General features: G+C 37.0%; 1 protein-coding gene across 2 annotated transcripts in view; it reads right to left on the reverse strand.

The window, feature by feature from the left end:
- The window catches only part of IFT57 (intraflagellar transport 57), a 53794-nt gene that overhangs the window by 24862 nt on the left and 16862 nt on the right, over nt 1–12070 (reverse strand). For both annotated transcript variants that reach the window (XR_008297646.1, XM_027077670.2), the window contains exon 6: nt 1368–1490. Coding sequence is in view for 1 of the 2 variants with exons in the window: in XM_027077670.2 (XP_026933471.1) it covers nt 1368–1490 (123 nt within the window). In the remaining variant the exon portion in view is untranslated. The remainder of the gene's footprint in view (nt 1–1367; nt 1491–12070) is intronic.

A 12070-nucleotide genomic window follows, 5' to 3' on the forward strand; every position in this document is an offset into this window, starting at 1 on the left:
GCTTGAAAGTTAAATAAATTAAAGGCTTCCATATGGAATTAAGATGTACCTGAGAGTTCCTAACTACACAGTTATTTTAACATGTCATTCTAACTAGAATCACAATAATAATAATTTTTAATTTTATGAGTTCTGCTCTTATAAAAATAAAGAATTAGAAATTACATTTTTACCAAAAACTAAACAATTAGAAGTTACATTTTTACCAAAAAAAATTACATTTTTGCAAATTACAACTTTTAGCAGAGGTTGAATCGGTGAAGAAATCTGATTCTTTCTTTGCATATCTCATATGTAAATATGTATTAACACAATATAACACAATTGTAATAACACAATATGTATTAACACATATTTACATATGAGATATGCAAACAAGAATTTACCCCTAATGTAGTCAAATAATGGCTACATAATAGTGTCTGGGAAAATACATGGTAAACAGGCTGCAGGATTTGCCCACTTACCTTTAAGTTTGTTCCACAGCTGTTCAGTCTAGCAAGACCTTTGCTGCCTTTATCCTATTGTAGGACTGCCCTAGGAGTCTAGGCTACTTCTTACCTTCTCCAGGACACAGTTTTACAAGCCCAAATCCAGACATTCTAAGAATAAATTCATTTCTAAGGCACTCTGAAAACAGCAATCTTTGGGGGTAGATTCAGGACCATATTTTCAGAGTAACAAGCTTCCCTAGAACTTTGTTCTGTAATGCTGGTGGTGCTCTTCTCCTGCCTCTAGGGATGGAAACTCGTTAGTTTCTTTACCTAGATGTCTCTCTCTCCAGTCTCTTTTGTAGACATTATTATAGTATTAATGAGAATAGGATTGTCTAGTCACCTGATAGTTTTTTCTGACGTTCTTGTAAAAGGAAGCAGAAACTTGATTATGGGCCAGTTCATTCATCTGGCCCAATCTCCAAAACTTAATGCAAATGCTTTGATTATTTTCTTATTATCTGACTTTTAATCATATGTACTGAATAGATTATGTAAGGCAACTTCCAGGATGTCTTCTGTTTTGCCATCCAGCAGAGCTCCAAAACCATTTTCTAACTATAATCAGTTGCTATACAGTCATGAAATTCCAATTTCATTTACTATTTACCTAAACAAAATAAGATTTCTAAGAAAATACCCCTCAATCCCAGGGAAACATGACGTGTTCCAAATCACTTTAAAGATCTATTCCTCTCTTTCCTTCTTTAATATTATTTATTCATTCAACAACAATTTACTAAATCTCTGTTAAGACAAAACACTGGAAACCGAATCCTACCCGCTTAAATCGTTCATATAATTAGTAGTGCCTTTGACCCTGAAATTGCCTTATGAAGATCCATTTGAAAAACTGCGTTCTATCTTCTCTACCTTATTGTCAGTCCTAATCGTGACTTTCAGTTGTGGTAGTACACGTTCCACTTCGAGACTCCATTCCGCAGCATCTGTTGTGGATTCCAAAATATCTTCTTGTTTGGCAGACTCGTTCATATCCTAAGAAAGGAAAGATATCACAAGATTGAGAGTTTATAAAAAGAAATGGTAAAATTTTGAGGCATTTTAGCAGGACTGCACAATTTATATCAAGTATGGTAGTGTTAAAATTACAGTGACAGAAGAAGTTCTTATCTGTCCTCCTATCCATGTTGAAAGAAAACAATGCTCAAACCTGGTAGAATAACAAAATAAGTATTTTCAAAAAGAAGCAAATATAGGATTCAACCATTTTGACAAAAAACAATGCTTTTGAAATATCAGAGTGAACTCAACGGGAATATTGTCAAATCAACAAGCCATTTAGGTATGTTAATTGGTAACAGTAAAGGAGATACAAACATTCACACATTTGATAAGAAAACATTGTCTCAGTTTGAATTTTTTTTTAAGTTTATTTATTCTGAGAGAAAGAGAGAGAGAGAGCAAGGGCAGAAGCAGGGGAGGGGCAGAGAGAAGTAGAGAGAAAAAATCCCAAGCAGGCTCCGTGCACTATGAACACAGAGCCAGATGCCGGGCTAGACCCCACGAACCATGAGATCATGACCTGAGCTGAAATCAACAGTCAGAGCGCTTAACTAACTGAGCCACCCTGGCACACTGAATTTTCCATACTGAAATATAAACGCCAACTCTGAAAGACAAAAAAGATAAGATCCCAGAAGCCAAGAGGCCATTACTTAAGACATTTTTTATTCATAATTTAAGTGATATTTTGGTTAGGTCAAACTATAATGTAGTTTTAAAAATGTAACTTAATATAGATCTACTTGAACTCAAATAGGGTGGGGCCACATTTTTGCATTTGGTTTCTGCTGTTGAGTGATAAAATCAATTCATGTCTGTTTTTGAATTACAAAAGAAAAACTTTTTTTTTTTTCATTTTCCTAGGCTTTCACATGTCAGCATTAAGTATGTATAGATCTGAAAACATAAAGAATGTACAAATTAATGATTTAAAGATAAAGCCTGGGGTGCCTGGGTGGCTCAGTCTATTAGGTGACCAACTCTTGATTTCGACTCAGGTCATGATCTCACGGTTCATGGGATGATTGAGCCTCGCTTCTGACTCCTGAACTGACAGCGAGGAGCCTGCTTGGGATTCTCTCTCTCTCCTCTCCCTCTGCCCCTTCCCTGCTGTCACGTGCAAAGATAAAGCCTAACACATTAGTTTTGGTAGCAACTTTTCCTTTAAGCTTCCTTGATAAATTGTAAGAAAATGTAATGAAAACATAAAAAAATTTATTACCATACGAAAAAAAGAGATCCGAAGACATAAACAGCCAAATACAATGTATAAACCTTATATGGATTCTAGTTTGAACAATCTACAAAAAGATGTTTTTGAGACAATCAGGGAAATCTGAATGTGGAAGAGTATTAGAGGATATAAGGAATTATTACAAATTTTATAGGTATTATAATAGCATGATGGTTATGTTTAAAAACAAGGCCCTATAAATAGAGATAAATGCTGAACTATGTATAGGTAAGTGGACATGATGTCTGAAACTTACTTAAGATACTTTTGATACTTACTAAGGGCAAAGGAAAAAAGTGGGGCCTCTGGAGGAATCATGGCTGACAAACTATTAACTGCTGAAGCTGGGTAATGTTAGATAAGAGTTCACTATTTTGCACTTCTGTGTATGTTTGAAATTTCTCATAATGCAAAACTTAAAAGTAAAAGATTATATAACCTCATGGTGAAATTACATTCTCAATGTGAATTTATGTCACTTAAAGACATTTCTTAAAATGAAAGCTCATTAGACAAGTCTTTCCAATCCAGTCTAACACTAAGTATAAGAATAACCTTATATCAGGATTTGTATTTTGGTGGGAGATTGAGGTCTTTAGGGGCTTTAAAGTCCCGACTGAGTCTCTAGAGCACTGTTGGTATAAGAAAGTCTCTCTCCTACCTCCTAGTTCATGTTAGCAAGTCCTGAACAGATTCAGAGTCTTAAAAGGAGCATATATTGCTTTTTGTTCAGAAATTCAGGGGGGCTATATAGTTCTAACCACACAATCAGAGGATGGATAACTAGTATATGCTTTTACATTTTACAATATATAGTCTGAATTTATTCAAGTACATTCTACTTTAAAAAAAAATAGAAGTATAAAAAAATATTAGCATTAGTTTAAGTAAAATGTGAAAACTAAGTGAAAAATGTTCAAGATTCTGTTTTAAATATTAAAGTACTCACTTTAATATAGAAACATTGTATTACTTTGAGTACTAGCAGAATGCTACCACAGTATTCACAAAGCAGACATGTGAACTTTTCTGAGACATGTGTGACAGCAGAAGAGACACGGAGTCTCCCAGTTGAAACCTAAAGCCATGGGGAAAGTTCTCCATCATGTAACTCCACCCTGGCGCCCACAGCATGCATATAGACTTGGAGGAGCCGGGGGCTTGCTCACTCACTGGCCTACCCCAGTACCTGTACCTGGCTCTAGGTGGCCCAATTCTGACTGGCTCCTTTTCTGGGTAGACGGATGGGAATGGGGGTGGGATGCGGTGGGCGGATGTGTGCACTGCCAGTGTGCGTGAGCCCTGACGTTTGGGGTGTACGTGTGGTATATACACAGGCTCACTCTTGCCAGGGCTATGGGGCCCCGCATCCCATTCCCACTGAACCAGAGTGGGCCAAAGGGGCATGACCTCTCAGCAGCAGTGTTGTAGGATTCGTAATAGAAGGTAGATGTTCTGATCACTGATTTAAAAATAAGATTGCTTTATGGAACCACCATTTGGGTGATCTGAAGCTGGGTAGTCCTGATTAAACCCCAGAGCCAGTGCTCCTCAACCCCATCCCTCATTTCCCCTCGGTCTTCCCTTCCCTATAGGAGGGCGAAGTCGGTGGAGTCCAGAATCACCAAACAAGGCTGGAGAAGGTACCCATCCACAGCCCCACTTTCTTCAAGCCTGAACTCAGAGGATTGTTCAAGTTGTCCATAACATACTCAAAAATTTTCCTCAAGGAAGGGCACACGTTTCTCAATTTCCCCAAGGCAAATGGGTCAGCGATGGCCCTGTCTGACTCAGACTAGAATCTAAGAGTTAGTAAGATACAGGGGTACACTTACAAACATTGCATTAAGGCATCCCAGTGCATAAACTACTACTTGCTTTATATTGGGTCCTTTAGTAAGTTGCATTTATTCTTCCTAAGTTATTATTTGGTTCCCTTAAGCAATGATTTGCAAACTCCTACTTCCAAAATCCTAAAATGGTTTAATATAGCAGCTCAAATGTCTTCACTGCCTCCTAGGCCACAGTTAATATATTGGGGGGAAATGGCCTAGTTACTAAAGGAAGAAAGGGCAAAAAGAGAACATTAGGCTTGGTAGAGCGGCATTAACTTAATCAAACTATACAGTCTCCTTCTGTTTCCATATTTGCACATCTATTTCATAACCTCGTTCCTCAGTCACATTTTCCTAATGCCTAATAAGTGGATACATTAACTGAGCAAGGCCTACATATGAAGTAGAAATCATTTTAAAACTATTCCATGCCTTGGTTAATAACTTGAGAAAACCTTTCCTTTCCAATTGTACCTCCATTTAACAAATGGTATTTTATGTGGAGATATTAGTAAAAAGAGAAATAAACCGCTGTTTTCATTTAATCAAAAATTTATATCATCATGACAAAGTCCCAGTCCCTGTCTGAAACAACACTAAGATAAAACATACCTCTTGGGAAATTGCATTTTCTAGTTAATGCTGAAGAAACAATTAAAAGCTCAATGAGACACAGGCTACCCAGAAGTCTCATTTATAATTAATTAATTTACCAATAAGCCATTTGTAAAGCTCCTACAACATGCAAGGTAAGAATCCAGGTACTGTGTTTGGCGTAGAAAGATAAAAGGATTTAGTCCCTGCCTGAAAAGAGTTTATAGCCTGCTAGCGAGAATCTCAGGCTAGTTTATGGAGGTAATAAATGGTCCTGAGGGAAAGAAAAACTTATGAAAACTGATCCCAAGACTGTCAATGGAAGAATTGAAGATAACAGTCTAAACCATCCTATAACATAAACTTGGGCTCCAACAGTGGGCATATCACCAAAGTCAGTTCAAGGATCAAACATGCAATGTTAAAAGCCTGCTCAGAATTCTGTTCCAAGAAGTAATCTCTCCTTCAGGTAATATAATGGGATGGTTAAGCATCTGAAAAACACTATATTCTGTATATCTGTTTATATATGTAAACACATAAAATTGGATGTGTGTGTGTGTGTGTGTGTATATATACACATAATTTTATATGTATGAATGTATATATATACATAATTATATATACATATGTATATATAATTGGCTGTGGTTAGTCTTAATGGTTACAGGGGTAGGTAGAATAAGGGAAAGCCTCACATATCAGTGAAGGAGGCTAAATAAATAAAGCCCTTTGCAGCCTGAGCTGCTGGATAACCTATGTAGTGCTGCAAAGCTGTTCTGTCACACTAGGTTCAGTGGAATACAAAACTTGATATACCTTCAAAATATCTTCACCTCTTAATTAACCCTGGGAACTCCAGGTAGACCATGACTACCAACATCGGAAGTAATGAACCTGATACTAACAGAGGGGGACTGGCCCATTAACAAGTCTTAATAGAGAAAATGTTACAGGTGATGCAGTAGAAGCACTGATTGCATTTTTGGTATAATCTGATGAATTACCATCTTGAGCAAGGAACTTAAAAAAAAATCTCTGTGGGGTAAAACTATTTCTAATATGTAGTGTATGCTCATTATTGGAAAGCCCTATAAAAGAAAGGGGGCTAAACATTACTGGAAAAAGCAATGTTGACGAGGGCTTCCTGACACCAGCAATATATATTCTTTTGATCTCTGCTATAGTAACAAAAATCTGGTACTATAGGATCTTTTTGATCACAAGGGTTCAAATTAGGTTGGGCAGTTAGCTCTAGTTAAGACATTCCACTGGGAATGAAGAAGGAAGAAAGCTATGAGTAGGGTAGAGTTTCTAAAACTTGACTAATCATCGATACCCTACAATACTTCCTCTAATCATTGACTAAAGAACACCTTGTCTGCTAAAGGGAACATATATGGCTCATCGGAAGACCCAAGAGTGAAGCTCAAGACTCAGGCATCCATGAGAATTTGTTTCCTTGGGAATGGAGACCCTGCATCAGAAGTTATAGAGAGATCATAAGTTCAGATGACAGCTTGGCCAAGAGAACCTAGATCGTGAAGGCCTGGGCAGAAACTGGATCCACAGACTTCCAGGTGAAAATGGGAGATAAAAGGAGGGTCAGAAGATCCTAACACTGATCTAATGAAGCAAGACAGCAAATGGAGGCACTTGAATCTTCAATTACCAAGCCCGAACCCCTACCTCTTATAAGAATGAGGCACCACCATCAGACTGGATACTGGAGACTGATAAATGCTGACATTTACTGACTGTAATTTAATATTTTCATGATGTCCTTTATTGTATTAATTCTGTAATACAATCGTTCTCTAGGGCTCTGAGGAAACTGGATATGACTGATCCTACATCAAATGACCCCAGATGGCTATAATTTTTGCATTCTTATGTCTGCTTTTAAAGTTCTCCTGCAGCCTCTCTTGTTATCAAGATGCCAGTGATCACCTCTGGCTGTCTGCTTGATTGCCTGTAGCAACTCCTCCTCCTCCTCAACTTCTGGAGGCTTAGAAACCTAGCATCCAAACATGTTGGAGTCTAGGCAAAATAAGAATACAAGGGAAATACGTGAGAACTGGTGAGGGCGGTGGTAGTGGTGGTGAGGTTGGGACTCTTCATACATTTTTTTTTTTTTTTTTTTAATGGAGGTGGTTATACTTATTTTGGTTCCTCAGAGGGCTTTTTTCCAACCTTCCTAATTTGATGCTTTGGTTCAGATAGGAAATAGGATAGGTGGCCAACAAGCTAAGTGCTAAATATAATATTTATTATACATTACTATGTATTAAGCAAGGTTTCTCCTAAGGGTATTTAGTGTCCCTCTTTCTTCCTTTTTAAGTTGTTTAAAATGTTTATTTACTCTTTGAGAGTGAGAGAGACAGAGCATGAGCAGGCAAGGAGCAGAGAGACAGGGAGACACAGAATCCGAAGCAGGCTCCTGGCTCTGAGCTGTCAGCACAGAGCCCGACACAGGGCTCGAACTCAGGAGCTGTGAGATCATGACCTGAGCCAAAGTGAGATGCTTAACCGACTGAGCCACCCACGTGCCCCTAGTGTCCCTCTTTCTTTATCATTGATCAATAAAAAGCTAGAGGGATAAATAAGGTATCTCAATCAAGAAGTGTTCCCTTGAAATCCAGTGATTTTAACAAATCATATTTAAAGCACAGAGCTAAAACTTTCATGTTCCTACAAGTCAATTCTTCTTCATGATTAAAGAAGCATAAATCATGAGTCTGATTCACTATTTTCTTTTCAAATTAGGTTTTAAATGATTTAGCACTATATTACTATGAAGAAAAATGTTTAATACCATACAAAAAGTATTTTCAGATTTGTTCTGAATAACTAAATTAAACCTTGGCTGTAATCCATCAAAAGAAAGAGAGATGGTAGCCTCTGTGTTTACATATACGAAGTTCATAAAAGTTTTCAATTCAATTTTGAGACTATCAAAAGAAATTTTATTCTGTTATCACGTGAACTAAAATTTGAATAAATTATGCTCACAAATCAAAAAAAGTTTAAAAAGCTCCCTAAATTAAAAAAAAATCAATTTAACTAATAAGAAATCTGAAATTATTTTTGAATGAGAATGCAACTTCCAGTATTATTTCTGTTTAATATCTCAAACACCTGTCTTTGCTACTACTTTAGCTAATTTAATGTCCATTAAGTGCTAAGGTAAAATCAGTCCTGATTTTTTATTTTCTCAAGATAAAACTGAAAGAAAGTACCCCAACAAGCATGTATGTAAAAACTACCATAGACATTATAGTTGGTGTTATAGAGTATGCCAAAGTAAGTTTAATTCTTTATGTAATGAATTTCTATAAGGCTTCTTTTCTCTGAGATGGCAACCTAATACATTTGAAGAGCTCAATTCATCATCTACTAAGAGGGACATGAAAGTCTAATTAACTGTCAAGATTAAAGAGTCTCAAGACTTAAGGAAAAGAAAACTAAAATGTCTTAAGAATTGCCACAGTATGGTGTAAATGTCAAGAGGATGGGTCTGGAATCCCATCTCTGCTCAAATCCTACCTCCGCTGCTTCTTAGGTATTGGTCAAGTTATAAAACCTCTATAAATCTCAGGGTTCTCATCGGTAAGATGAGGATAATAGTACCCTTCTCATTGGAAGAGTTGTTGTGATGATTAAATTATACATTTTAAAAGGTTTGCACAGTGCCTGGCACATAGTAAGCCTCAATATATTTTAGCAGTTACTATTACTATTATTAATGCCAAGCATGGTTCTCAATGCTTTCACCTATGTTAAATGCCCAATAATAGCACCATGAATCAAGGGACTCTTATTCCCACTTTTGCAAATAAGAAAGGTAAGGTATAGAGCAGTTAGCTAATTTTCCCAACGTCACATCATTAGTAGAGTGGCAGGGCCCAGGGAATGTTACTATAGAACACAAACTCTTAGATACCTTACCAAATGCCTATCAATCCTTGTGTCATACAGGTTACAACTATGTTTCCCCAGTTTATCACTTGTCTTTTAACTTTATGGTGCTCCCCACCCCACTCTTTCATATATAGCCTTTAATTTTTATGCATTCAGATTTATTAGTGCTTTTCTTTTATGGTGTTTAGTATTCTTGCCAGGCTTTATTATGTCAGTTTCAACCCGTGAGTATAACACTTGTCAGTCATGTTCTTGTTTTCATACCTTATCATTTTCTAATGTGTTGATCCATGTGGGGTTTATTTGGGTGTATGATATGAGGAAAGAGCCCAACTTTTTTCACCAGATGCACAGCTTATTATTCTATCACCAGTTAATTAAATAGTCCAGTTTTCCCCCCACGTATTTGCATTGTTTCCTATATTATTAATATCACCATATTATTTGGATTATTTTATGAACACTATACTACTTCATCAATCTATTTCTGGGTCTGTATAATTTTTTTTAGACCCACAAATAAATTACACAAATAGTACAAAGAATTCCCATATACCCTTCATCCAGATTCACCAAATACTAGCATCTTATATAACCTCAGGGCAATTATGCATAAAGTGATACAGTATTTATATCTGGGTGATGAGATTTGGGGATGTTTTCAAATTTTTCTTTGCACTTTTTTGTGGCTTCATTAAAAAAAAACAACAACAACAGGTATATATTACACTTTTAAAAAGAAGTGTTTTCAATAAAAGCAGGTAAAAATAAGAAGTTTGATTAACTTCCAGAAACTAGCTGGTATAGGTGTAAATGCTTTAGGAATTCGAATGAAAGGGAGAAGTGTGTTTTAATGGAGACGATGAGATCTAAGTTTAACCTTATAAGGATGTATGGAATGCAAATAGGCAGAAAAGAGACAAGCCAAGTGTTTATAGTCAGGAAAAGCATCATAAGCCAAGATACTGAAATAGAAATGCACATGGCTTGTGAACACCACATCAAGAGCGACTGGGGGCTTAGAAAGGCGAATACTGGGGAGCCAAAAAAAGAGTTAAATACTTTGTGAAAGACCTTAGAAGCTATGGTGAGGAATATGAATTTTGTCTTCTAAGCCAGAAGGGAGGCCAAGAAGAGTTACAAGCAAGGTAAAACAACTTTATTTAGCCAACAAATCTTTATGATTTTTAATAAATGTTTCTTTATTTTGAGAGAGAATGCATGTGTGCACAAGTGCTAGTGGGGGAGAGGCAGAAAGAGAGAGAGAGAGAGAGAGAGAGAGAGAGAGAGAGAGAGAGAGAGAGAGAGAGAGAGGGAATCCCAGGCAGGCTCTGCTGTCAGTGCACAGTCCAACATGGGGCTCAATCTCACAAACTTTGAGACAATGACCTGAGAAGTCAAGAGTCAGATGCTTAACTGACTGAGCCATCCAGGAGCCCTGTATCCAACAAATCTTTATTTGGCACCTACTATATGCCAGGTACTATTCTATTTCAGGGACAGTAATAAAATGATAAAAATCCTCATGAAAGAACCTTCTAGAATGTTCTAAATATGTTTTATGAATAGTTATGAGTTGTAGATTTGTGGGCCACAGAATTGAATGGGACTGGGGCAATTGGGAAAGTGTCACTAAAAAGACAGAATTTGAGCTGAACTCTGAAGGTTTAAGAGTCAAGTAGAGAAAGGACGAGAAAGTACTTTAGATAGGGGTCAAAGATGAGAGCAGATATGCTCATGAGGTGTTTGAAAACTTATGAGAGGATCCATTTATCTGGAAAAAAGTTACTCCTGCAGAAGAAAATAAGGTTGGCTATATGGACAGTTGTCAAACTGCTAAGAGTCTGGAAATCCAGACCAAAAAATTATTGTTTTATAATCTATATAAATTGACCTATAGGCACTGAAAAGCCATCAAAAGTTACTGAACTCAAAATGACCTGATAAAAGTCATTTTGGTAAGCAAGATAGAAGAGTAGGGTGAAAAATATTTTACAAAAGGGTGAGGGTAGGATTGAAGGGTAAGGATCAAAGACAATTCAGGCCATTATTGTTACATAATCCAGACAGGAGATGAAGAGGACTTGGCCTTGAAAGACAGCTGAAGGGATGCATGTGAGGGAGATTTCAAAGTCAGCATCTGCAGGTCTTAGTGTCCAACTAGATGTCCTGGATTAAAATGAACCATTAGACAAACATCAAAGCACCAACACTGCTAGAGACGGATGGGTGGGGTTTGGTGGATTTAAAGAATATAGTTTATAGAGGACGGAAAAAAGCACACATTCTTGGTACCCATCTAATATACTGAATTACATAATAAATATCTGCTATTGGCATTGATTCAGGAAATATAATCTATCCATTTATAAAATGACAGCTCTCAAATGAACCCTGGAAAATATCCTATTAACTTTTCATCAAATTCCCGAGTCATTTCTGTAGGGGAGACCTTACGTGATAGCAGATTTCGTCTCGTGGGCCTTCAATAAGCATCCATGTGACAGATTATGAAAATAAAGACATGACATCACCAAGGCTTCCCAAATTACATAAAAATGAAAACTTCTTGATAACTTATATCCTATGTAAGCTTCTTACTCAAAAATACTCATGGTAATCTAGAAACTTATTTGTATCGAGAGATGGGGGCTTTTTCTACTCTCCTACAGCACATGAGGATGTTGGTAACATTCCAATCTCTTAGTTCCAACCTCTAGGAAAGGTGAAAACTTATATAAAAGAAGAAATGCATCAAGCTAGTTAGGTTATATTAATTTCAAAACAACCCTGGGAAGAATTGTGTCACCACTGCACAGATAAGAAAGCAGTCACAGGTTAATTTACTAAGTGTCTAGTGACATGCAGTCAGAATTTTTTTTGGGTGGGGAGCGAGTGAACAAGCAGGGGAGGGGTAGAGGGAGGGAGGGTGGGAGGGGGAGAGAGGGAGAAGGAGAGGAAGAGGGAGA

Source organism: Acinonyx jubatus, chromosome C2 (assembly GCF_027475565.1).
Source record: "Acinonyx jubatus isolate Ajub_Pintada_27869175 chromosome C2, VMU_Ajub_asm_v1.0, whole genome shotgun sequence".
Classification (NCBI taxonomy): Eukaryota; Metazoa; Chordata; class Mammalia; order Carnivora; family Felidae; genus Acinonyx; species Acinonyx jubatus.